Source organism: Rutidosis leptorrhynchoides, chromosome 2, assembly GCF_046630445.1.
Source record: "Rutidosis leptorrhynchoides isolate AG116_Rl617_1_P2 chromosome 2, CSIRO_AGI_Rlap_v1, whole genome shotgun sequence".
In the NCBI taxonomy this organism is placed as follows: Eukaryota; Viridiplantae; Streptophyta; class Magnoliopsida; order Asterales; family Asteraceae; genus Rutidosis; species Rutidosis leptorrhynchoides.
This window is the reverse complement of record NC_092334.1, coordinates 53,002,820-53,029,822: the sequence shown is the minus strand read 5'-3', so window position 1 is coordinate 53,029,822 and position 27,003 is coordinate 53,002,820. Positions and strand designations below refer to the sequence as shown.

Genomic DNA, 27,003 nt, shown 5'->3' with positions numbered 1-27,003 from the left:
AGGGTTTCTGCTGACAGACCACCAAAAACCGAAGTTTGAAACTTCGGTAATGGCAAAACCGAAGTTCTAAACTTCGGTTTTACTATTTTTGCAACGAATTTTTCTTTTTTTCCATTTTTGAAGGTGGGATTTTAAAAAAAAAAATCATAAAACCTGCCCGAACCATAAACATCCGGGCTAAATATTGACTTTGACTTTCTTGTTGAAGAAGGAAAAAATCATCAATCCTTTACTTTCGAATATTTCTCTTTTGCTTGGAACCAATTCCAGACGGCCCCACACGTCTCTATAAACCCCTATTCAAATTCCCCAAATATCTAGGGTTTCAAAACACTCCGATCTCAATTTCATTCCACTCCATCTCACCTCAAAATCATTTCCAATGGCGGACGAATATGCAGTTCCATCCACAACTCCGACGAACACTAAAGACAACGCCGCGTCGTTAGGTCAAAACGTCATTCCAGTCGTGAACAAATTACAAGACATATTCGCTCAATTAGGAGGCTCATCTACAATCGAACTACCTCAGGTTGCCGTTGTTGGTAGTCAGAGTAGTGGTAAATCAAGCGTACTTGAAGCGCTTGTTGGCCGTGATTTTTTACCTCGAGGCTCTGATATCTGTACACGACGCCCGCTCGTGCTTCAGCTTCTTCAAATTAAACGGAAGCCTGATGGTACGGATGAAGAGTATGGAGAGTTTTTGCATCTTCCTGGGAAACGGTTTCACAATTTTAATGAAATTCGAAGAGAAATACAGGTATTTATAGTATTTCATTTTTATTTTATTATTATTGATCGGTGTTATGTAATGAATTTTAGCTTCTATGAATCGATTTATTATTTTAAAATATAATGAAGTGTACATACTCAATATGAACTGTAGACCTGCAGTAGAATATGATGAGATGTAGCATTTGATGTCGATATCGCCTTTCAAAAAAAAAAAAAAAAAGAAAGAATATGATCAGATGTGATAATTGATAAAACACACTTGGCATATTTATAGTACATTGTTAAAGTGAAACACTGTCACCGGGTGATGAATTATGGCATATTTAGAGTATGATTTCAGCCTTTTTCAGTGTCGTATAGATCGTGGGCAAAATCATTGACCTGATGTAAGACAGTTAGAAAAAAAAGATGGCTGAAAATGCTGTTCATTAATTTTGTATCATCTAAGCAACACACTACTCATTCATGTAAGCTGCATATATTATTTACAAAACGTCAATGTTAACATGGGAAAAGAAAGGTAAGAAGCTAATTTTATGTGATCCAGTACAAGCTTGATTACCATGGGTCCTGTAATTGAAATATTAAGCATTAAGCAATTTTCATTTTTCTTACAATTAATTTGATTGCCGATTTCATGTATTGATAATTTGGATATGCTAGGCTGAGACTGACAGGGAAGCAGGAGGAAATAAGGGTGTTTCTGACAAGCAGATCAGATTGAAGATTTTCTCACCTAATGTTCTTGACATAACATTAGTTGATTTGCCTGGCATAACAAAAGTTCCCGTTGGTGACCAGCCTTCTGATATCGAAGCTCGTATTAGAACGATGATAATGTCATACATTAAGCTTCCCAGTTGTTTAATACTTGCTGTTACACCAGCAAATGCTGATCTTGCCAACTCAGATGCGCTTCAGATAGCTGGAAATGCTGATCCAGATGGTATGTGCTGATGCCTGATTCCATTTACCAAGATTTCAGTATATAGTTTATTGTTTGTGACCATCTTTCTAATATGATGTTATCCTTCTTACACTGTCAGGTTACCGAACAATTGGTGTGATAACAAAGGTGCAATGCACATAAAAATCAATTACTCAAATTAGTTATTTTTTGCTATCATCTGGTATTGTGCATATTTGACACTAGTTAATCTATTCATTGCTTTAGTTGGACATTATGGACAGAGGTACAGATGCTCGTAATTTTTTGCTAGGAAAAGTGATCCCCCTCAGACTTGGTTATGTGGGTGTTGTAAATCGTAGCCAAGAGGTAAATTTGTCACTATGTTAATAGACAAATCAAAATCTATCTGCTTTCTTTTATTTTGTCTTTTGGGTTAATGAATTGTTTTAATTATATGTGATGAACGATACTGTTACTTAGGATATCTCTCTAAACCGGAGCATTAAAGATGCACTTTTGGCTGAGGAGAAGTTCTTTCGCAGTCGCCCGGTATGTAACTGTTCTCGAATTTGACAATTTATACTTTTATGGTTTATTCTGTTGATTTAACTAGCTGTAGTGTAGGTTTATAATGAGCTTGCTGATCGTTGCGGAGTGCCTCAATTGGCAAAGAAGTTGAACCAGGTATTTTTCATTTTATTCATCCATGGAAAAAGTGATATGTGTTAACATGAGGTGCCAGATTCATTTGTTTCTTCTTATTTGCAGATTCTGGTACAGCATATCAAAACCATCCTACCAGGTTTGAAGTCACGCGTTAGTGCGTCGCTCGTTTCTGTGGCAAAGGAACATGCTAGTTACGGAGAGATCACAGAGTCAAAGGTACCCTATGGAAGTTTTCTGCTATTAAATCTTGACCTCCCTTGACCTAGTCAAACCACATGTGATGTCTAACTTGTGTGCACTACGAGTGTTTGTGTTCATGATACTGTAATGTGGTAGGTTTTGATCTAAAGATTTGGATCTAACTACTTTGTAGGCTGGCATGGGAGCACTTCTCTTAAATATTCTTTCCAAGTATTCGGAAGGTTAGATGACTTTTCTTGCCTATGATATTTGTTAATTATAATGGGAGCCAAATTTTGTATTTGTTACGGTTTCTTATAATTGATACAATGCATTGATGATCTGTTGATTTCATTAAATAGCCTTTTCTTCGATGATTGAGGGAAAGAATGAAGAGATGTCAACATCTGAGTTGTCTGGAGGAGCAAGAATACACTATATTTTCCAGTCCATATTTGTAAAGAGTTTGGAGGTATGTTATCACTTATTAGTATATCTGTTAACTTATTTTTTCCTTTTTGCTTGCGGATTGCTTTAACTGTTAGACATCCTTTGTCCTATTATGCATGAATCTTTCTGTCCACATGTTAAATATAATCTGTGTTTAGATTATTGTACTTGAATTTGATCAGCATAGCCATTTTCTATCCTTCAAAGCTTATGAGGTTGGATTCTTGTTGCAGGAAGTTGATCCGTGTGAGGACCTGACTGATGATGACATCCGAACTGCCATACAGAATGCTACTGGCCCCAGATCTGCATTATTTGTTCCAGAAGTAAGTCTTATTCTGACTGACAGTTTTTTCTAGACAGTTTTTTCTATCTTTTGTTACTTTCATATTTGCATATGCTTGATATTAATGCTTTCAATTTTGATGTTTGTTGCATTTGCAGGTTCCCTTTGAAGTTCTTATCAGAAGACAGATTGCTCGTTTATTAGACCCTAGTGTTCAGTGTGCTAGATTTATCTATGATGAGTTAATAAAGGTCTATTAATCATAACCTATCTACATCATTATGGTGTATACTGCATCTGGAACCTTATTTCAGTTTTCTCTATGTTTCTCAGATGAGCCACCGATGTATGATTAATGAGCTACAGAGGTTCCCTGTTCTCAGGAAGCGAATGGACGACGTTATCGGGAACTTTTTACGGGATGGTCTTCAACCTTCTGAGACCATGATTGGGCACATAATTGAAATGGAGGTATATCATTGTTATTAGTTATTACCACCAAGCTCATGTTATACAAAAGATGCTTCTCCCATTTTATTGGATATTTATGCAGATGGACTATATAAACACCTCACATCCAAATTTTATTGGTGGAAGTAAAGCCGTGGAATTATCGATCCAGCAAGTCAAGTCTTCAAGGGCTGCAACAACGATTCCAAGGCAAAAGGTGTAATTATGATTTATGTGATGCTGGTTTTACTTGTCTGAAATTTTGCTCATTTGCTGATGACCTCTTTTAACTATCTTGCTCAGGATACTTCTGAGCCCGACAAAGCACCACAATCTGAAAGAACTATCAAGTCACGTGGGTTTCTTGGCCGATCAGGCAACGGAATAGTTACTGAGCAGGTGATTTCATTGTTGTGCACATCATTTATACAAAAAAAAATACTTTATGCTTTTAGGATCTTTTATAGAGGTGGTAAAACGGTAGCCTGTGTAACAGGCAAAAATGATTCAGCTTGGCATGCGTAAACTAATACCATCAAAATACTAGTAAATCCATTTAAGAGATTTTAAGCATTAAAATACACTTTGGGTTTCCTTCTATTTCTTTCCTAATTGACGTTACCAGTATTAACCAAGCCTTCAAGTTCACTCAATACACATCTCACGTGTTAGAGGTCATATATAACCTGAAATTTCAACCATTTCTAGGTGATTGGGTTGAAATTACCTCTTTCATTTACTCAACCTTTTTAAAAGTTTTAATTGCTATTTTTGGCGAGTCGGCTATGTATGCTTTCTTAGTTAATGCTCAAACTATTATTTTGATAAATGAAGCTCTACTCATTTTGTGAGCCCCATGTGTTAGTATATGATAAATAAGTATAATTGAATTGGCCGAAGGTCCTTCTGGAAGAGTCTCTCTGCCCTCGGTCGAAAGATGACTTTCTATACCCAAACGTCTCTTTTTGTATGGCTGAGCCCTTGCACCATTCAAATTTGTGGACCTGAATGTAAAGAAAATACTTTCCGTGTCTTTGTTGCTGTCTTATTTATATTAGTGATTTCGATTTTGCAGCATAATCAAGCTGGTTCTCGACATGCTGGCGAGAATGAGAAACAGACATCCGGTAGGGTCTTGCTATATAATATAAACTACACAAAGGCTTCACGAGATTGATTTTACTAAGAGTAGTGAAATTGTTAATGGCTGTGCTTTTCAGGAAGCACAAGCTGGGGGATATCGTCAATTTTTGGTGGGTCCGATAATCGAATATCCACCAAAGATAACTCTGCAAATAAGCCATTTGATGAACCTGCCCATACCACGGATCATATTGATTATTCATCTTCACTGATTCACTTGAAGGAGGTATTATTAATTTTTTACATAATAGTTATTGATAGAATTGATCGGACTAGGATTTAGTTGATTTTCTTAACTTTTTGACCTCCATTACAGCCTCCAACGGTTTTGAGGCCCTCTGATACCAATTCAGATCAAGAGGCTATTGAGATCAACATTACAAAGTTATTGTTGAGATCATATTATGATATTGTGAGGAAGAACATTGAGGACTATGTACCCAAGGCCATCATGCACTTCCTGGTAATTCTGACTTCTCTTCTACTAGTACCACTCCTTTTCCCTCCATAACATTTTATTTTAGTTGTTTGTTATATCAATTATGATAACTTTTAATATCCATTATCAGGTTAACCATACAAAAAGAGAGTTGCACAATATCTTCATTAAAAAATTGTACAGGTAACTAATAAAGATATGTTTTTTTTTTTATTTGTGCTTCTTGGTTTCCATTGTTAGAGTTGATCTTATCCACGATAGTAGCTTGTTAGTTTTTTGGCTGCTTATTCTGTATTAAATTTTGTGATTATGATATCTTGATATCTCACACTGTGTTGGTCTCACGTGACAGAGATGATTTGTTTGAACAAATGTTGCAAGAACCTGATGATATATCAATAAAGAGAAAGCGCACACGTGAATTGCTGCGAGTTCTCCAACAAGCTTATCGGGTAATTTTTCCTTTTTACTTTTGGAGGCTTAATTTATGTCATTATGTGTTCCCATGGTTAATTTGATTTTTCTTTTGTTCTTGTCTATATAGACCATTGATGAACTACCTCTGGAAGCAGAAACAGTGGAAAGGGGTTACAGTTATAATACTGATAATGATTCAACGGGTCTTCCTAAAGTTCACGGGCTTCCGACCTCATCGGTGTATCCTTCTTCTAGCGGTTCAATGGACTCGTACACCGCTTCTCCAAAGAATCAAAGATCACGTAAGTCTTCTCATTCAGGTGAAATGCATGCACCTTTTTATGGCGATGTAGATGCAAACGGAGACAGTCGAAGTTCCCTTCTCGGTCTTTACCCAACACTTGATCAGTAAACCATACGAGATTGTTGTCCTTGCAATGTCGAATTAAAGATGTCTTCTAGTAGGTACTGAAGATCGTTATATGGAGCCATAGACTTGTTATTCTTTTCCTATTACATTAAAGTGTATTGTTTTTCTATTACATTAGTGTCATTGATTTCCACATTTTCCCCCTCTACTTTTGTTATGAAGAAGTCATAAACCTGCAACAATTTGTAGTGTTCATATATGCACTTTTTTGGGTTCTTGTAAAATGAATGTTCATGGTTTTCTTTAGTGTTTTCGATTTATTTTATATGTGATGTTGGTTATGTTTTTTGCTCTAGTTGACCATACTGTCTGATTTTGATCAGTGAGTTCGAGTCTTGTTTCAACTTAGGATTGGTGCTGATTGTGCAAGTAGGTAACTGGCTGCGTCCAAGCAAAGTTGCGAGGCTTTTGAGCTGGGAAAGTTCATCTTCATGACCAGTGAATGTCTAACTGGGAAAATCATCAACGCTAACCGACTCCATTAAAGATCTCTTTAAATGTGTAATGGTGGGGTTTTTTTGTATATATTTGTTTTGGACAAAATGATGAATTGGATCTTATAAAATAAAAATTGCAAAGGGAGATAGGATGGTGATATACAATACTGTGATCATTACCTTTGGTCTGGCGGTTATTGAAAAACCTTTACACCTGATTTCGGGGTGTAGAGATTAAATTGTTGATTCCACCTTTTGTTGTTTGAAAAGTGTTCACTGATTACATATTTATATTTGGCTCCTTGAAGTTAAAGCCCAGAATATACAAACTATTGTACATCACATTTGGTTGAAGACAATATATCATTAATTGACAAAGAAAACTCGGCTCGGTAGCGTAAATATGAATAGAATGTACTCACCTTTCATAGGTTGTTTGAGCATGTTAATATGGGCTTAAGTTCAGTAATGGACTACTCATAATTGTTTTGAGTTCACTAATGTTTGAACATGTTTTTACCTCGGGGTATCCATCAGTTCGGTTTTTGGGTTTATTCGGTTCGGTTTTCTCAGCTTTGAAACTTTAAAAATCAAATCGAAAATCGAACCGAATCCAAATTCAAATATCAAAACCGAAACCAAAACTAAAAATCATGTTATAAATTCGAATTGGTTTATTTTTGATTTGATTTCGATTTAAACGGTTTCAAACTTCACTAAGGGTTAAATTACATTCCAATTTTTTTTTATAAATTCAATCGAACTCTAAATCAATATAACAAGATTAATTAATGTCACACACAGTTCTTAAAGAAAGTTAAACCAACAAGGAACCATAACTCTCTACCAAGAGTAAGCAAGATCATAATAAATTTGTGTCGTATCAAAGAGTCGAAAATTGGCAGCAGTCATACAGCAAACATAAGTGCATACACAATGAGAAAATGACAATGATTCTACACTAATGCGAGCCTACAAATAGCAAATAGCTTTTCTTTACCTCTGAAATTGGTCATAACAAAATGGTTGCTTAGCAATCATAATACCAAAATACCAACAACTTCATAAGTTAATTTTACCATCTATACTCGGTCTACTTCAATATTTTCCTCACGATGACTAATACGGTCTACATCAATAGCCACTTTGATATCATACTATCCACAACCTAACTCCTAAAACTGGATATTTTCAGAACCCAGAAAAGTAAAAGGTAGTTAATATTCAAAAATGACCTTTAGAGTATTACTAACATTCAAGCCTTTAAAATATGGTTTTGCTGCTCTTTTTGCTGGAAGGTCAAAACTGTAACTAACAATTCCTGTAGCATCCGACAAAATCTTAGATTACTGAAACTTGTTGACTTCATCACTGTTGGTCTGTGAGTATGAACGCATGCAGGAGGCTTTGAGCCGACTGGGTTTGATCAGGAGTACCAGATATGACTACAATGTGATCTTGCAATCCTGAGCCCGTTTCATGCACTACAACCTTTGCACATGAAATCTGGTTTCACCAAAAAAAGTGAAATTTAAGACGCGATTAGATGATGATAAGATATTCATATACCGGAGCAAATAATCATTTCATAAAAACAATGTCCTTAGTCATCTTATTATCGTACTATTATAACTCAGATTAGAACAAATTTAGCTACCTGTCTTAAACGAGCCAGATTGCTTCCATTCTCCCCAAAAACGGACCTGATGATATTTCGAGGAACCATAATTTCCACAGTTGTGCTTGTTATAATAGCAGACGTACTTCCCCTAAAAAAATGATTTTAAATCTATAAATATAGTTGAATTTAAAAAAAAAAAAATGTTTATAAACATAAAGGCGCAAACCTTCCAAGTTCAACGCCACCTTTAAAATGGTTCATCTGATTTCCATCTCCTCCCTTAAAAAGATACACAATATATAATTAGACTTTTTTGCTCCATTGGTCCATGTATTATACCCATATTACTAACAGCGTCCCTCGGGTTTTTTTTTGGCCTTTAGAATCCATTGTTTTTAAAAAATTTGCAATCAGCATCAGTGGTCCCTTGTTTATAGTGAAGAAGATGAGGAAAAAGAGTAAAAATGACGAATTTACCCTCACATGCAATGCACATGTCAAGGGTTAACGGATTTTTTAATGGCAGTTAGACGGAGGGATGCTGATTGCAAATTTTTGAAAATCAAAGGATTCTAAAAGCAAAAAAAAAACCTGAGGGACGTTGATTGCAATATGGGTATAATCGAAGGACCAACAGAGCAAAAACGTCATATGATTATAATCACACAAAAACATAAAACAGAGTTGCATTAAAAAGTTAACATTACTTGATAATCTTGTGACCCAGATGATGAAGGCTGATCTACATTATTGCTGACTCTAAGATTATGCATACTCTCTGCTAAACTTGTTTGCTGATTATCGTAACGAGTAGCCATCGGAGGGTCAACTCCAAAAGAGGGTTGACCATTCGTATTTAGGCCACTCGATATTCTACTGGAGAAGAATAAGTTTCGAAGCCTGCTAGTGACACTGTATAAGGCATCACGTACATTTACACACCCACCCTTAATCTAAGTAAATAAATACAGTAAATAATTAGATTAGTAATAGATGGGAAAAAGTTGAAGAACGAGAGCTAAAAGCATAATGATCTTACCAAAACTACTTGATCGGTTTCAGGAGCACATCTCGGGACTTTGTGTCCACCAACTATCTTAATAAAAGCGCCAGTTACTTTTCTCATATCCGACATTATCGAACCTTGTTTGCCTATCAGACAACCCATTTGCTTCGGCTGAATCACAAGCCTAGCAAAAATAGAGTTTCCTGATGATGGAGAGTCTGACCCATTTTCATACACAGACCTATTAAATACTAGAATCACAGCATTTTGTGCAGGCGAGATTGGTGACTCTGGACTCTATAAAACACAAGAAACAAATTAACATGTAAAAAAATATGATTTTTTTGTTTGATAAAGTGTATGGTCGGATGAACTAACATACCTCGATTGATGTAATGGTGATTAAACGTTGATCACAACCATAAACTGAAGGTGCAACGCTTATGTGAGCACCTGATTCACTTTCTAAAGACCGAATAATTGTCCCTGAGGGTCCTATCACTTGGGCTATCCTGTCTTCAGAACAAAGGATTCTGAAGACTATTTGACGTTGACCATGAAAGCTTCTTGAGTCCGCAGACGGAAATGTTTCAGCATTCATGTACCCATTTGTTAATGTGTGTTCTTGATTGAACCCATTTGGAAATTGATGTTCTTGATCGAACCCATTTGACAATGTGTGTTCTTGACTGAACCCATTTGGAAATGTGCTTTCTTGATTGAACCCATTTGGAAATGCGCGTTCTTGATTGAACCCATTTGGAAATGCGCGTTCTTTATTGAACCCATTTGGAAATGTGCGTTCTTGATTGAACCCATTTGGAAATGTGCGTTCTTGATTGAACCCGTTTGGAAAAGGAGGTTCCCGACTAAACCCATTGCAAGATCTACCATAAAGCAACCAATCTTTATCAGAAGGTGGGCTATCTTGAAGAATACGAGCAACTGCGATAAGTGCCTTTCTAACAGCAAGTATATCACCTTCAATCTGTCATAGACACAAACACTCACATATATCACCAATCCATAAATCCAAAATACATAGTTCAAATTAAAAAAAGACTCCATCCATAAAGCTATAAACCTATTGGTTTAGACATTTTACTACAAATCAGGCTCCTCCTGAGCTCAGTTCTTTGTATTACCAAATGGGCTGGATTTCTAAAAATACAAAACTTTACCAAAAAAATTTTATATCCAGTCTTAAAAGTTTCTACTATACCTATAACCTGGCACAGGTTTTGATGACATAATGACTTATATATAGTTATACGAGTATATAGCTATATATAACTATATAGTCAGCTTCATTTAGGGGTGTTCAATATTGGTTTCAAACCACTTAATCCAAAAACCGAACGAATGAAATTCGAAGAAAACCAAACTGAATTTAAATTCAATTTTGGTTCGGTTTACAAATATAAATTCAGTTTTCGGTTTACTTTTTGGAATTCGGTTAGACTGAAAATCGAATTGAAAACTGAATTCAATAAATAATATATTAAATTATAGATATACATAGAACAAGAACGATTTCAAAACCAAAAGTTGAATTCAAGATTGATTTTCTGGTTATTTTGGTTAAATTATAAGAAAAATATTTATGTTTTCCACGAAATTTATGTTAGGCTTTCGGTGTGGCTTCGGTTTTGACTCTGAATTCTATTTTGATTTCGGTTTTTGGTTTCGATTAAAATTTTAAAACCGAACCGAATAAACTGTGTAAACCGAACCAAGTAAACTTAACAGATGAACACTCCTTTTTCACCACATGGATACCATATCAAATTAAACTCCTTTTTCACCACATGGATACCATATCAAATTAAACAGGGGCGGACTTATGAAGGGACAGGGTGGGTGGGGCGCTGACCCCAGTGGATTTGCAATATTTAGTGCAAATTTTTCGATTTTTCGATTTTGCCCCCGATGGATTTTTTTTACCCCAAACCCTTCATATTTTGCCCCAAAACCTCCATATTTTGTCCTAAAAACTTCGTATTTTGCCCAAAACCTTTGTATGTTGCCCAAAACCCTCCAAATTTTGCTCAAAAAACTCTATAATATGCCCCAAAACCTCCATATTTTGCCAAAAAAATCCCTGCGTTTTTTAAAAACAAATTCGCCCCCGGTGAAAAAATTTCCTAGCTTAGCCACTAATATCAAAGTTAGATGCATACAACATAAACAGATGGTTATTAACTAAAGTGTGAAACACTTTTAGAATTTAACCCATAATCAATTTTCTTAAATAATTACTGAAAAAAAATGATTTTTTTTAAAGAAAAAGTAAAAAAAAAAATACAAAACAAGAATACTAACCACAACCACTTCATCATTAGGCATAGCACAAGAAGGCAAAGAGAAATTATCTTGACCCGAAAACCGAATTCTACACCCTGTATCCTTTGTAATCTTGGAAACACGTTTTCCACCTCTCCCAATTACAAACTTAACGTAAAACCTATCAGTAAGCAACCTACATGAAACGACACCGTCAGCTGCATAATAATAATCCCCTTCAGTTTCAGCAGCTACACAAAAAATTCTTTCACAAACCCTAACTAAAGCCTCTTGTGCAGCAGAAACCTCACTATATAAACTCTCCTCCTCACCATCATTAACATTATCAAGATTGCTAATTTTTGTTTCTTGATTAGTAAACGACATCGTTTTGTTAACTGTGGAATCAGCAAAAATGGTAATGACGCGATATTCGCAACCCGGGGGAGAATCTTGAATACGGATTTTTGATGACGTGGAGTGTTGAAGTTGTTTGATTATGGAGCCTGATTTTCCGATGATGCCACCAATGCGTGACGCGTGGCATAAGAGACGGAAGCAGGTGGGGCCGGTGGAGTGTTTAGGAGTTGGGGTGGCGGTGGTGGTGGAGGGTGAGGGGATTGTGGGTTGTGGTGGAAGTGGTGGTGGCGGCGGCGGGGAGGAGGCGGTTGTTGCGGCGGTGTAGATTGGGAGAGAGATAAACGGAGTTCCGGTCATGTCACCGGTTATTGTTTCGCCGGAGAAGGTGATGTGATGAGTTAAAGACTGGCTGGGGTTAAATGTAAAGTCCCATCATTTTCAAAAAAAGCTCTTTCATGAAAAAACCTAGTAATTGTTGAAGGATGTGAATATTTTATTTAACTCTATTACTCCGTATATTAGAGTATCTGAATGAATTTTACTTTGCTTTGATTTTAGGAATACAATATTACTCCGTATAATTATTATTGATTAAATCTAGTTTAATGTATTTTATAATGCATATTACATTACATTACATTACATTACAATATTACAATAGAAGTAAAATAAATTCGTTTGACAATTATCTCAATGCAAGATTAAATAAAAGTGTATTTATAGTCTTAACATGATATGATTATCAAGCACAACACACAAGTACAACAACAGTACACAATCACGCACATGCGAGATATGAGTAGGTGTGATGTAGATAATCATTTCTCTACCATATAGTAGAAGAGAAGTCATTTCTCCAATCACATGTAGAAAAAGCATTCTCTACTCACTAGAAAAAAAGAAAAAAAAAGTCATCCATTTATTTTCTCTGGGATAAAAAGATTGCTTTCGTGAACACCTTCATAAGCACAATACACAAATGTTTTCCATAATCTAATCGAGAGACAACCCTCGCAATCAATCACTATTCCTTTCCAAAACATGTGTATTGGCAGGGACATGTTAGCCTTGTGTTGACTATGTCAACCCATCCAGCCGCACCCCATATGCCACTGGAGCCTGGCGAAACACCATCACCATTAAACCCCTACAGCATGTCAGGACCCGGAATCGAGCCTGCATGGTTATTCCTTTCCATCTTTACATGCGTGAGGCCAAGGATCATTTATAAAATTGAACTACAAAAACTCGTTTCCTATAAATAATAAAAGATATAACTATAATAATAATGATACTATAACTTATAAAATAAATATAATGTATATCTTTACATATGTATATCTATTGTATATTACGGAGTAGTATTACATTTATTATTATTATTATTATTATTATTATTATTATTATTATTATTATTATTATTATAATAATAATAATAATAATAAACTTAAAAGTTTTAAAACTTACAAAAAATTAGTGGGAAGCCTAGAGACAATCTGGGCCCCCACACCTCTAGCAATAGCAAAACCTATCCTAGTAAAAATATGAGCAGCAGCACCGGCACCAATATCTTGCGCCATCGAACTCTTCTGAACCCGCTTTAGCAAAGAAACAGCCTCCTTCTCTAATTCCCCAAGGGAAGAAAATGAGAAAGGAATGAAACCATAACCATGAAACAGCCTCCTTATTATTATTATTATTATTATTATTATTATTATTATTATTATTATTATTATTATTATTATTATTATTATTATTATTATTATTATTATTATTATTATTATTATTATTATTATATTTATTTTATTTATTTTATAAGTTATAGTATTATTATTATTATTATAGTTATATCTTTTATTATTTATAGGAAACGAGTTTTTGTAGTTCAATTTTATAGTTGGAGTTCAATTAACCGATCAAATTTTAGTAATATTTAATATATTATATATTTATTAAATAAAATAATAATTTAATATAATTTTGTTTGGTAATTTTATCAAAATCCAATTCATAATGCATTTATTTTTTATTATATTTATATATATATGAATAATAATAATTCATATAAACTCCCTTAAGAGGATCCTCCGATCAGAACCTTTTTTTTTTTTTTTTTTTTTTTTTGAATTTTTGTAATAAAATAATTGGAACTATAGTGATGATTTATAATCTATCTATTATGTTAATATAATTCATTTTACTACAAGTGTCAGGTTCATACTTTTGAGAGTATTTTTTTTCCAACTTTCATTTTATTTATTTTGTTTGCTAAATTATATTTTATGAAAGCTATAACAATTAATATACATTTAAATTCAATTTAAAAATAAAAAATAAAATATGATACGGAGTATTTGTTATGGAATAGATGGAACAATATTTTTCTTTTATAAAGTAATAATATATTTATAACATAATTTGATTATTAAATATTGCACTTGTAATCTTACCTCTCTTATAACAGTAACTCTTTATATATATATATATATATATATATATATATATATATATATATATATATATATATATATATATATATATATATATATATATAGAAAGTGAATTTTTTAACTTTTAAATCCAATATTACAGTTCATTTAATCAATTGTGATTTAAATAATATTTTTTATATAAATGTGTATGTGTATATATATATTATTTATATAACTTTCTTCAATATATAATATATTTTATATTTAAATAACTCACCCAACATTATAATTATGATAATTGTGGATATAGTTAGTTAATTGGACTTAGCATTGTACGTGCTTTCAATATATAATATATTTTATATTTAAATAACTCACCCAACATTATAATTATGATAATTGTGGATAGTTTTATTGAGAGTATTTTTTAAGTAGTACCTCGCATTCATACAAATTTGTCTGATCAGTCAAATGTAAGATCGCATAGCCCAAACAGAGCCTCCCCTTCCACGCCTTGGGAAGGAAGACTTTCGATATAAGGCACCATGGCTCCATTATCGTTGGCAAACTGAGGGGTGTGCCATGTCGCACCGTGCGCTTAAGGGTGCGCCACCACTGCGTTGTTCACCACATCAGGCTATAGTCTAGCTCTGACACCATTTGTAAGATCGCATAGCCCAAACACAATGTCCTGCAATATAAGCCCAAGAGTCCATCCTTTTCTAAAACCAATTGGTATTAGAGAGACTTCCCCTTAGACTTATATACATACATTTGTTTTTGTCTCCCTCCTATGTGGGATAGGTTTGCACCCCAACATCAAATACTAGCCTTCAAACTTTCAACACCGTCTTATGTGAATTAGGCCATAACATTGTGCACAAATCGCGTTTCGACATTTGGGCTGACGACGAATCACTCAATTCCAAAATATCGATCCATGTTCCCCGTCTGGCGTCTGCTACAACTTTGGAGCTAGCCGCCTAGCCTTCACAACGTAGGAGCGCGTAAATCAGAACTACAGGTTATCAATGAAGCTACGAAATATCATAATAACCAAACTAATAAACTAAACATGCCCTAAATGTAAGACAACATGATCATGTTACAATTAACTTTTTATATTGTAGTAAAACAACAACAAAAAGCATACATATATATTTATATATACATGATTACATGATAATCATAATAACAAACTAGCATATTACATCATACATCATAACCAGGATTCACTGTTTGTTGAACATCACCAAAACTTTCCAACTCATCGACATCATCTGGGCTTCCCAGAAACAATGGAAGTCTTTGATGCAACTTAACCGGTTGAATCGACAAAATCCGCTTCTTACCATCAGACCCTTTTCCGCCTGCTTGTTCGGCTAGAAAACTCAGAGGGTTTGCCTCGTACACAACTCGAAGATGATCTCTAGGGTTCATTGCTACTCCGCCATACATTAACGTTCTGTGGAAATCGGCAACTAACGAACAAATGTAACGAGCAGAGTACTTTTTAGGGAACTTGCCTTTGCCTTGTCTGATAGTGTCGATGTATCGCCTAAGACCCTCTGGCCAGTCAAAATATCGAGCATCGTTGACTGAATATATTTGACCTGACAAATGAACAACAATAAATATACGGGACCCACTAGCCAGACATAATATCAAGCATCCTATATGTACATGACCTAAGTTGATTCCTTGAACTTACGATAATTATTTAGTTTGCAATTGTTTTCAGACTCCAATTTAGCTGATTTAAAAGTTCATACGTTCGTAACTCAGATGGCTACAATTTCATAACAACAACAAAACCCAATCCCGCATATGCGAGGTATGGGGAGGTGAGATGTAGACAATCCTTCCCCTATCCTAGAATAAAGACAAGTCATTTCTCCACCCGAAGTGAAACACTCCCAAGAGTAGAGAAAGTCATCCCTCTCAATGTTCTATGATACAGAGATTGCTTCCAAAAAGACCTTCGGCCTATAAGTAGGAAAAATTTTAAGAAATAAAAAAAATATAAAAAATAAAAAATGATTCGCCGTGAAAATGGTAGAATCAAATTTTCATGAGTTTTAAATCCTCCCTGGAATTCAATTTAGGCTCTAAACGATATTCAAGTCGCCAATAAATCGACGCTTGCTGTTGACTCGATTAATAGAGCCGAAACAAATTTCATAACTTATGCATAATATACTCAAAATTTAGGGGACAAGACTCCTCCAAGCCCCTATTTTTTATCTTTTATGTTTTGAACGGCTTAATAGTTACTAACGGGTCCGAACGAATGTCCGAACCCACCGACCCGATCATTTCGTGGGACGAACCAATACAATCCTATCGCCCGCCCCTCAGGAGGAAACCCCCACGGCGAAATCATAAGGGCATCACGTGGGGTAATACCCGCTTCGGTGAGGCTCGAACGCAAGACGTCTGAGACCTCCGAGGCCCATGCAATGGGCGGGTAACCTCAAGGAAAATACTTTTACAGCTCATGAAGTCGAACTCCTTACCTCCCTAATGGGAAGTCAGGTCACCACCAAAACACCAACACCTTGATATCCGCCCTTGTCCACAATAGGCCAACCATTCACCACAATATAAATTCTAGTTTCTCAAGATGCAACAATTTACAAAGAATCATAATCTCTAAACGAATTCAACGATAAGTTAAACTTAACATATGCCTTTAAAGCATATCAAATTACATAATATAACAATTCAAACATCTCAATATTTTATAGACAAAGTGAATTACCTCGAGGAGGAATCTTAATGTTTGGATGTGTGAGAACAAAGTCACCCGTCGTACGATCTAAAGTGAACGCATGTGCACCACAACCGAAACTTGTGCACATTATGGTAGCCGATGAATAAAGAACATAGCCTGCAGCAACCAGCTTACTGCCACTTTGTAACGAATTCAGCAACGCCTTTTCTTCTACGGGAAGACTATCGAGTTCTATCAACCGATTATAAACCCCAAAAATAGTTCCAGTAGGGATAGAAGCGTCAATATTTCGAGAACCATCCAAAGGATCAGTAACCACCACAAATGGGGCATTATCACTTATCCAAACAGGAGCATCATCTTCTTCGGAAGCCATAACAGCAACTTTCCCAGAGTTTCTTAAACAAGATAAGATTATCTCATTCTGAAAATAGTAATTATATAATCAAATTAGCGTTAGTTGCACCCAGGGGCGGGCCAAAGAAGGGGCAGAGTGGGGCACCGCGTCCCCGTGGATTTGCAATTTTTAGTGCATACTTTTTCGATGATTTTGTGGAATTTTTTTTTCCCCAAACCCTTCATATTTTGACCAAAAAACCTCCAAATTTTGCTAAAATAACTCATATTTTGACCGAAAACCTCCATATTTTTGGTAAAAAAAAAAATCCCTACGTTTTTAAATTTTTTTTTGCCCCTATGAAAAAATTTCCTGGGTCCTGGTTGCATCCAATTACACCCAAGTTGATCAATAGATACGCACAAATTATAGACATATACCAGGAAGGTTTCGCATAAATTAATACGAATTAGTGGTTGAAAACTTCAATTTGAGTGCAAAATTGTTAAAATTGGGTGGTAAAAGTGTTAATTTTACATTTAAAAACAAGGAATTAGTATTAGTATGAGCATAATATACTTACGGAAACAATGTCGAGTGGTTTGGGTTTATCTCGACCCGGCCCGACATTATTGTCGTCACCGGAGCTTTTACCGAGGGTAGAATTAACCGGAGAAGCAACAAGAGCTGCAATTTTCTTGAAAGCGAACTCTAAATGAGTAAATAAAAGGACCAGATCATCAGTTACATCAGCCCCTTGTTTGGCAGCGAATTCAGTGATAGTAAGAAGACCTCCATCAGCAGCTTTTGAATTAACCTTAAATTTATCAAAAGAAGAAGAAGACATGATTGTTGTTAATGTTGTATTTGTAGGGCGGAAGTTGAAGAATTTAGGTCGGATTTGAAGTGGTGCGAGAAAAGGGGGAGTGAGGTTGAAAATGGAAGAATGGATTGTGAGTGATTGCATTGTATGTATGGTTGTGGGGTTTTTAGATATATTGGATGTTCAAAGGTAGATATTTTGATGTGCCTTGTTATGTGTTTAATGTTCGCATCGTATTCATGTTCGACCTTTATCTCTATCGGAGAGATGAATTTACTTCACAGAAGAATGAATCTGCTAATGAAGGTTCTAGATTTGGGCAAGAGTTCGAAATTTCATTTAGGGTGTGTTCCAGATATTGGTTGGGAAAGAAAAGAAATGAAATGAAATGAAAGAGAAGGTAGTGAATCCTTGTAATTTGAAAAGAAAAATACGTAGAAAAATTGCATTAAATCATAGCTTCTCTTCATTTCATTTCTCTCCAAATTAAAACTCAGGAACACTAAATTTTTAAATTATCTTTTTACTTCATTCCCTTTCTTCTCAAAACAAAACTTGGGAACATAGTCTTGGTATCTTTAAAATTTGTTTGACATCTTTTATGCGAAAATGGTACATTTTCAGCTCATGTACCTGTTTTTTTAAGAACGTTTAAAAATATCAAGTTCTTTAAACATCTTTAGCTCCTTTAGAAGCAAAGAAATGGTAAAGCTAAAAAAACTTTTATCTCATAACTTACTTGAAAAATGGAAACACGTCTTTCCTTAATCAATTACTTGACACCCTTTGCTAGTATTCTACAACTATATTGATTCAATCTTACAGTTGAAGACGAAAGTGTTATCCATCTATCCGTCATTAAAGTGAAGTTCCTTATCTCAACATCCATCTTTTTATCGTTTACTTTGGCAAATAAGGCTCTAGATATTCAATCAACCGGTATAGATTAAATGTAAGACAAGTCATCGTGTATTAAACTAGGGCATAGTCTCTTGGACTTCGAAATGGTGCAAAACGTGTTATAAACCATTACGGAATAATTTGATTAAGTCGTTTACATCCCTAAATAAAAATATTCATCCGATATCGGATGTAATCGAGTCTGGTTTGGGCCGGGTCCCAGACCCGAACCCGATTATAAAAACCCGTCCTAAACCGGACCCGAACTCGTCGGGTCCTCATTTAGTCGCTAAACTAGCGGGTAACGGATTTCTCCACGGTTATTCGATTCTCCATTTAATTACGAACTATTAGGTAAGTGCGTTCTAGTCTTTTTTTGAGTATACGGGTCTGGTAATCAGGTATACGTGCTGAGTAATCGGGTTTATGGGTCGGGTAATCGTGTATACGGACTGGGTATATGGATTCATGTCTATTTTCGGTGTACGGGCCTGGAATCGGGTTTGTGTCTAAAACTCTCACGGGACCTGAACCCGGAATAAAAATTAGAAGCCATACTCATATCCGGCCCATGACCCATTTACCCGGCCCAAAAATATTAGTTTCGAGTTTCCCGTCAGGATCGGATTTTTTTGCCAACTCTAATCCGATACCCTGAAAAAGAAAATTACACCGTTTAACTTAGACGAAGAGATAATAGCAAGCATGGGCCTTCTTTTCTATCTATGACGTCCTATTACTAGGCTTTAATTCTATACGATTTGCTAGTAAAGCCCATAATTTTTTTTTATTGAAGTTAAAACGAAAAAAACATTTCTCTAATAAGACCGGCTGCACCATGATGAAGTTTGAAAGGAATACTTTATCTTTAGATAGATAGATAGAGAAGAAAATTTCAACCTTTCCAATTTGGTGTCACATTTCTAAACAACGAAAGAATTAATGTAGGCCCCACATTTTGTCATCTATCAAATTCCAAAGAATCTTAATCTGTCATTTACCTATAATCATTCAACATCATTCCACAAACGCATACTTCCATTTCAAATATATAACCTTACCAATCAATAAGTAGAAAACTCAAAATTGCATTATTGAAGCTCAAGGACCAAAAAATGGTGGTACACACACTTGAGCTTTTAAAGCAAGAAATACCACTTGAGGAAGAATCATTATGCATATCTGAAGATGTCATAACTGGACTTGTTCTTGTAGACATCATCAATGGTTTCTGCACCGTTGGATCTGGAAGCCTGGTGAGTTTTCTTTTCTATTTTTGTTATCAGAAATAGAAGTATTAATAATTTGTACATATGCGATATTCCATTTATATATTATAAAGATTATTATGAGGTAATGATCTTGTTTGTGAAGGCACCTAGGGAGCCAAATAATCAAATATCTGAAATGATCGACGAATCAGTGAAACTATCGAGAATGTTCTGTGAGAAGAAATGGCCGGTTCTTGCGTTTTTAGATACGCATCAACCAGGAAAACTTGAGCACCCTTATCCTTCTCACTGTCTTGCAGGCTCTGATGAATCCAATTTGGTTCCTGGTACTTGTATCCTTCTTGAACTACATCTTATATTCATTCATTACTTTTTTATGTATACGTGCAAGCACACAAGTGAAACTGATAACCATCGTCCTAAGATAGCATAGTGGTTGGGTCCTAATTTCTCTCAGGTTTAAACTAGCAGTATATGTAACTATTTGATGTTTGTATGCTATGGAGTATCTATCTATCTATATGAGTTGATATGCTTTATAACAAAGCATTACAGTTTTATTCATTATTGTGCAACTTTATGCAAATCTTAGTACCCCTATCCACATGCTTGTCTCATCTATTTCAACTTCTGTTATATAGCTCTGCAGTGGTTGGAGAAAGAGCCAAGTGTAACCATCAGACGCAAGGACTGTTATGATGGATACATAGGTTCTATCGAAGAAGATGGTTCAAATGTTTTTGTAGACTGGGTGAAAAGCAACAACATTCAAACGGTACATATTTCCTCCTAAAGTTTACAGTGAGCAGAATAAGATAAGTATATAAGTTATATATACATAACAATCTCAACATATTGACTGTATGTTTCTGAAGTTATTGGTTGCAGGGATATGCACAGACATATGTGTGCTGGATTTTGTTTGCTCTACATTATCAGCAAGAAACCGTGGTTTCCTTGCACCATTGCAAGACGTTGTAGTGTATTCCCATGGCTGTGCCACCTTCGATTTCCCAATGTCGGTTGCAAGGGAAACTAAAGATGCCCTAGCTCATCCACAGGTAAAAAGAATACGTACAGTGTATTAAGTAGTCTGTTACTTTTAATTTACACATAATTCAGAACGTATAAGATTGATCGCTTACTGAACCCTACGTTTTTCCTCAGGAGATAATGCACCATATGGGGCTTTACATGGCCAAAGGAAGAGGAGCAAAAATAGCAAAAAACGTGTCTTTTGGTAAACTAAACTGACCGGAAGACAATATTCATGTAGTTAATATGCACGAATAAACGACATGCATGTTACAAGTTGTCTGTAAAAAGCCATGGTGTGCCAGTTATATTTCATGTCGAATTATAAAGCTTGAGCTAATGTGTAAGTTGTCTGTAACGCCGTAACGGTGTGCTAGTTCTTTTTCATGTCGAATTATAAAGATTGAACTACTTAAGATGACGGTAGCGTTTATCACTGCCTATTCTGTGTATTAAAAGACTAGTTTACCTAGCCTCTTTAGCTACAAAACAGCAGATTCAAAGACATGATATCAAGAAGTTGCAAAATCGCTCCTAGACATCACTAACTAAATAACAAGACAACTCGTATATGGTCAACAGAAAAAGAGAAATTCAGTAATGAACATACGACTCTCTAAAAGTTGGAAGACTTTGAGGTGCTTTTTTGCCAGGAGACAATTAAACCCTCTGCAAACATCATATCAACTCGAGAATACTTTTACTTTATATAAAGCGAAAATCTCTTCACGGATAAAAGTAAAGAAATATAAAAACAAATGTAAATGATGTTTCAACCATTTGTATTAACCAGTTGATAAAATAATCTATGATAACTGATTACCTTAAATTGGGATACACAATATAACTTATCCAGCAGCCAAAAGTTACTCTACTTCAAAATTACTTATACTTACAGCTCACGTACTAATGCTTCGAATAGTGCAGTTTAAACAAAGTGTGTACACACTTCCCAGCTCTGCTCTTTGGATTCTATAGAAACACAAGTCATCTGACACTGAAACACAATCAGGAAGAGCTTTAACTTTTAATGAGGATGCAAGAAAATAATTTTTATTTATTTATTTAAAGAAAAAAATAAAGAGAATATCCGCTAGCTCTAACGAGACTCGTTATTATTTTCAACAAGAAAAATATGATTAGTTATGGAGTGCATCTCATGAGAGCGTCTTTAATAATTATAAGAATGTAACAGCAGATGAAAAGGCATAGCATACCCATATAATCTGAAGAAGAGGGGAGAAAAGAAATGTGAAAGTTCATGTACAAATAGCATCTACTCCTGAAGCCTTAGCTGATTAAAGAACACCAAGAAATGCGATTCGGGGGCCCAGTATACAAATCCAACAACAATACCTCCATTAATATACTGCAAAAGACCAACAGAAAGACAAAAATGTAGCATGTCACATTAGTAGAAGTGTAGAACCATAAAAAGTTAAGAAACAAAATGGACACCTTTCCATCTAAAATAACAAGTTCGCCATCCACCCATCGAGGATTCTGAAAACCAGGGTCAGCAAGCCTCCCTTGTCCCCGATACCGAGCAATCTGAATTCGCAAAAACATCTCAGAAAAGCTTATATTATATAATTATTTATATAATTATATTCTATGATTTTAATAAATTTTGAAATGAAAGAAATAGGCTTGCCACTCCAAATTCTTCAGGGATGATGCCTCGATGAGGCAGCTGATACTTGGTTCCAACTTTTGCACGAAACGCAACCTGTAGAGAAAATAAAATGTAAAAAGATGTGTATACGATTCTAAGAAAAAAGAAAAGATTTTTATTTTAATTTTTTAACCTGGCCAGCTGGAACATAAGGATCCCCAGTAATTTTTACTGCTTCTACATACTCATAAAACTCAAGTTTTGAGAACTTTGTGCTACCGTCCTCTGGCCACTGACCAAATTTACGTTTAAGCTGAATTACCTCTGAAGTGTAAATCCCGTGTGCACCAACATATAGTCCTGCCACAGTTGAAGTAAAAAAAAATGAACAAAAACAAGACAATTGGCAGTAAAAAACACTAGAGATGCTAAAAGTGTTCAGCTATAATCACCATTTAAAGGATCTCGAGTCGATGGAAGCTCAATTCGGTTAAATGTAGTAGATTCGGATAAAGGCTGACGATTTTGGGCCTGACTAAGGCTAAGATTTATCAATTGGCTCACATCTTTAAGCACCTGAAGAAAAGAAAAAAAAGAAAAAAAAAAAGAAAAAAAGAGTATTGTCAAGAACTTTAAGGATTTGAGAAAAAATAGTGGAGATTAGAGAGCAATTTTGACTCATTAACCTACAAACGGGGCGATTTGAGTTATGTTACATCTCCAAGACTGTCTAATGGCTCAAATGACTAAGCTAAAAGATTTAACCCGAAAGAAAACGAGTTAAACGGGACGAAACTCATAAAGGGTATTCAAATTCATAAATTGTTATATTAGGAAGATATTATGGCAGCAATTTAGTGTCTTAATGATTAACTGCATTTAATTATTTATCAAATACCGAAAAATTTGGAAACATTTGTGGGTCAGTTAACCAGAACGAGGCCTATTCTGACCCGATTTGACCGATTTTTAACCCCCCTTTGACCTGCCCATTTTTCCCACTAGTCCAAACAATCGATTCATCTGTTATACGACACTAAAATGTACCCAGAACTGACCTTTGCGGGTATCTTCCCTCTTCCAATAGACTTGGCTAGATCAATCATAACACTGTTTGTGTTACGACTATCTAAAACCTTGGCATCTTTGACCCTCAAAGACTGCGCATTACTGGACGAAAGCGGCTGCTTTTCTTTCTCGATAGAGAAAGTGAATGACGAACGGTTTCTCTTTTCAAGCTTAGCTGGCACTCGAATTAAATCTTTTTGAGACGTGTTGTTGGTAACTTTTTCAACCAAACCTCCAACTACCACCTTAACTGCAATTTGACTGTTAACCTCACCATCAACTATTGTATTACCAGGATCGATATCAATATCGATATCATATTGTTCTCCATCAGTTTCATCCTTAACTTCATCTGTATCATCATCATCGTCATCATTAAGACCATCACCATCACCATCTTCATCTTCTTCCTCCATGATTTGTTCAACCACTTTAGATATTATATCCCTGTCTATTTTGTCTAATTTCCCTGGTGATGTCACATTCATCACCTTAATTTTCACGTCTTTTGCACCAGGAATCATATCTCTCAAGATATTTTCAAAGCCATATTCATCTGTCATATCATCACCATCATCTGTATCTTTTGCAAATAGACCATCTTTGTCACTCGTGGAGTCGAAAGGACCCAACTTGCCAATAAGACCTGATGACGCAGCAGAAGGAACTGTAAAACCTTGCGGATTGTCTTTCCGTTTCAAATATACAGCCTGATCATGCAAATGCAGTCCCATAGCAAATTAGGTACAGAAAAAGGTATTTTAAACCAAAAAAAGAAATCTACCTGATGTTTGTATTCTCCTCTTTCGCTCATTGTTAAAAACAGCTCAAACAATGGGGCACCATCTGCAGCCTTGCCAAGCTGCCTACAAGTTCAAAAAACAAAGTCCAAAACTTGAATATTGCATATTGCAAGTAATTGTAGTGTGAAATGCTGATAAGATGCATAAAAAACAAATGAAATGCAATCAGCTGTGCAAAAAAGTCAACCCAATTTCTTCAATGGTATTTAAATAAGATTGGTTTGAAAGTCAGATAGTGATAAAGGATGTGTATAAGGTAGCTACACTACCTGGGACTATAACTTCTTGCAAGGTATCTTCCATGCTCTGCACTTATACGGATGATCCGACCATATGGGTCTTTGCGATCATCTGAAAATCCAGCCCACCAACCCACCTAAATTGTAAGATAAGTAACATTCAGTAAAGCATATGTGAAAGCACAAATATAGGTAGTTCAGGAGGCCCAATATAGAGATGAATAATAGGATTTGTCAACACATAAATGAACTACACAAATATTAAATACATGGACATTTAAGCAAGCATGCGGAAATACTCAAACAAATGAACAGATGATAATGAATCGTTGCAGATACTCACCAAACCTGCACTAGCATAATCTCGTGCAAACGCTGCATCCTTATATCTCTCTTCCTTTAGGGCTTTCTATATTCATGTAACCCGTTATTAGCATTACAGATATTGTGAATGTAAATGTAACGTTTTAAACTGCAACAATATGCATCATTCTCTTACGTTTAATTGAGACATCACCCTGCCAACAGTGTCGTTATTAGCAGCTGCTGCAATTGCCACCTTAATCCTAGCAGCATCTTCATAATCCTCTTTCAAAACAGCACGGTTCAGTTGTGACTACAATAACACAGATAATCAGTAACCAAATTCAGTCAAATTTATACTTACCTACATAACATAATTTACTCATATAAACAGAATACACACTTTCAACCAGCACTAAACCCTAACAAAATACCTTCAAAATGGAAACAATTCGTTCCTGTTCATCAACCTCATCAAAATGCTTCTTCCAGCGATCCCAATCCCAATCTTCATCACTATTATTCTTCACAACAACGTTTTCAACCTGATTGTCACGATATCCAGTTATGTAATCATCGAACCACTTGATTACATTCCTAACGTTTTTCTGAACCACAGATTCCCATAAGCTAGGGCTTTCATCTTCATCCTTGTTGTTATTATTGTTATGTTTTTGACAGCGACATGTAAGTGGTGAATTTAAAACCCTAGAAAGACAAGGATGTGAAAATTGAGTCGACGAATTGATTGATTTGAATTGGATGAGTTTAGAGTGATGATTGTAGGAAGGGAAGGATGACGGAGATATGGACGCCATTCAGATAAGGGAGGGCAGTTGGATGGTGGCTTACGGCGGAGCCAGGGTGGGAGTAAAATGAGTAGCTGTCTTCTGTTGAAGAAAGGATTAACTACGGAGCAGCCAGGCACACGTGGGTTTACTTTTTTCTTTTTTCTTTTTTCTTTTTTATTAGAAAAGACAATAAACTTGATTAACAAAATGACTTCTTGGACAAAAATTGAAGTCCCAAACAACTGAGCTCAAACTAAAACCCAGGCTCACACCGAACCAAAAGATCAAATAATCACTATGAAAAACAATAAAAAGATACAAAATGCAAACTACCAAAATAAAGAGGGTGGTCAATCACACGTAGAACGAACGATTAGCAATCATTTTCATCTCGGCCACTCAACCGCACTAAAGAAAGAAAGACCTCAAGATCCTTGATGAGTTCTCCAAACTTCCCCATCTCGACCCCTTGAACCTAACGTCTTCTTCTCGAAATCTTCACTTTAGTAGTCTTCGATAAGGTCACACCGTATGAAATGCAAATGTCTTCAACGTTATCAGCCTCGACCACCATATTAGTAATCATTGCATCAAAAGCGGAAAAGATTGAGCCGACCCCGAAACACCGTTAACCATTGGCATGTCTGAAGGTAACAAAATCAAAGTATCGTTAGGTTTGCCAAATTTGGAGGCGACAGTCTCGATATCAACCACGGCACCCTTAAAACTACCCTCCAACGAAACCGATTCGGAGGTAACCAAACCGTTCAAACCCATTGAATAAGGATAACCTTTTAACAAATTGGGAGGAATAACCACTTTCACTATCAACCTTAAAAACATTATCCAAATCCCCAACCGGAGTACAAAATGACATG

At 35.5% G+C, this 27,003-nt stretch overlaps 5 protein-coding genes across 5 annotated transcripts; 2 read left to right on the top strand and 3 right to left on the bottom strand.

Annotated features, from left to right (window-relative positions):
• Nucleotides 1–366: 366 nt before the first annotated feature.
• LOC139890875 (dynamin-related protein 3A-like) lies at nucleotides 367–6,338 on the top strand. Its single transcript, XM_071873805.1, has 20 exons — nucleotides 367–760; nucleotides 1,399–1,681; nucleotides 1,782–1,810; nucleotides 1,910–2,011; nucleotides 2,126–2,194; nucleotides 2,270–2,329; nucleotides 2,414–2,527; nucleotides 2,685–2,733; nucleotides 2,854–2,963; nucleotides 3,175–3,267; nucleotides 3,386–3,478; nucleotides 3,561–3,698; nucleotides 3,781–3,894; nucleotides 3,981–4,076; nucleotides 4,753–4,804; nucleotides 4,898–5,046; nucleotides 5,137–5,283; nucleotides 5,390–5,442; nucleotides 5,612–5,711; nucleotides 5,804–6,338. Exons 1-20 carry the CDS (start codon nucleotides 383–385, stop codon nucleotides 6,086–6,088), a joined length of 2,514 nt encoding a protein of 837 aa, XP_071729906.1. The 5' UTR covers nucleotides 367–382; the 3' UTR covers nucleotides 6,089–6,338.
• A 1,573-nt stretch (nucleotides 6,339–7,911) lies between these two features.
• Nucleotides 7,912–12,170, bottom strand: LOC139887874 (KH domain-containing protein HEN4-like). Its single transcript, XM_071870923.1, has 7 exons — nucleotides 11,493–12,170; nucleotides 9,553–10,158; nucleotides 9,204–9,467; nucleotides 8,872–9,117; nucleotides 8,391–8,443; nucleotides 8,201–8,312; nucleotides 7,912–8,049 (listed from the first exon to the last, which is right to left on the bottom strand). The coding sequence occupies exons 1-7, from the start codon at nucleotides 12,168–12,170 to the stop codon at nucleotides 7,912–7,914; spliced, it is 2,097 nt and encodes a 698-aa protein (XP_071727024.1).
• A 3,162-nt stretch (nucleotides 12,171–15,332) lies between these two features.
• Nucleotides 15,333–18,459, bottom strand: LOC139890874 (uncharacterized). The gene is made up of 3 exons (XM_071873803.1): nucleotides 17,900–18,459; nucleotides 17,007–17,403; nucleotides 15,333–15,858 (listed from the first exon to the last, which is right to left on the bottom strand). The coding sequence occupies exons 1-3, from the start codon at nucleotides 18,281–18,283 to the stop codon at nucleotides 15,458–15,460; spliced, it is 1,182 nt and encodes a 393-aa protein (XP_071729904.1). The 5' UTR covers nucleotides 18,284–18,459; the 3' UTR covers nucleotides 15,333–15,457.
• Nucleotides 18,460–20,090: 1,631 nt separating this feature from the next.
• On the top strand, nucleotides 20,091–21,747 carry LOC139894332 (nicotinamidase 1-like). The gene is made up of 5 exons (XM_071877566.1): nucleotides 20,091–20,295; nucleotides 20,414–20,597; nucleotides 20,913–21,046; nucleotides 21,147–21,332; nucleotides 21,439–21,747. Exons 1-5 carry the CDS (start codon nucleotides 20,155–20,157, stop codon nucleotides 21,523–21,525), a joined length of 732 nt encoding a protein of 243 aa, XP_071733667.1. The 5' UTR covers nucleotides 20,091–20,154; the 3' UTR covers nucleotides 21,526–21,747.
• Nucleotides 21,748–22,013: 266 nt separating this feature from the next.
• On the bottom strand, nucleotides 22,014–26,275 carry LOC139894331 (protein EXECUTER 1, chloroplastic-like). Its single transcript, XM_071877565.1, has 12 exons — nucleotides 25,769–26,275; nucleotides 25,531–25,647; nucleotides 25,375–25,440; nucleotides 25,062–25,168; nucleotides 24,774–24,855; nucleotides 23,980–24,699; nucleotides 23,374–23,497; nucleotides 23,115–23,281; nucleotides 22,961–23,035; nucleotides 22,765–22,857; nucleotides 22,524–22,675; nucleotides 22,014–22,303 (listed from the first exon to the last, which is right to left on the bottom strand). The coding sequence occupies exons 1-11, from the start codon at nucleotides 26,150–26,152 to the stop codon at nucleotides 22,583–22,585; spliced, it is 2,028 nt and encodes a 675-aa protein (XP_071733666.1). The 5' UTR covers nucleotides 26,153–26,275; the 3' UTR covers nucleotides 22,014–22,303; nucleotides 22,524–22,582.
• Nucleotides 26,276–27,003: the final 728 nt, after the last annotated feature.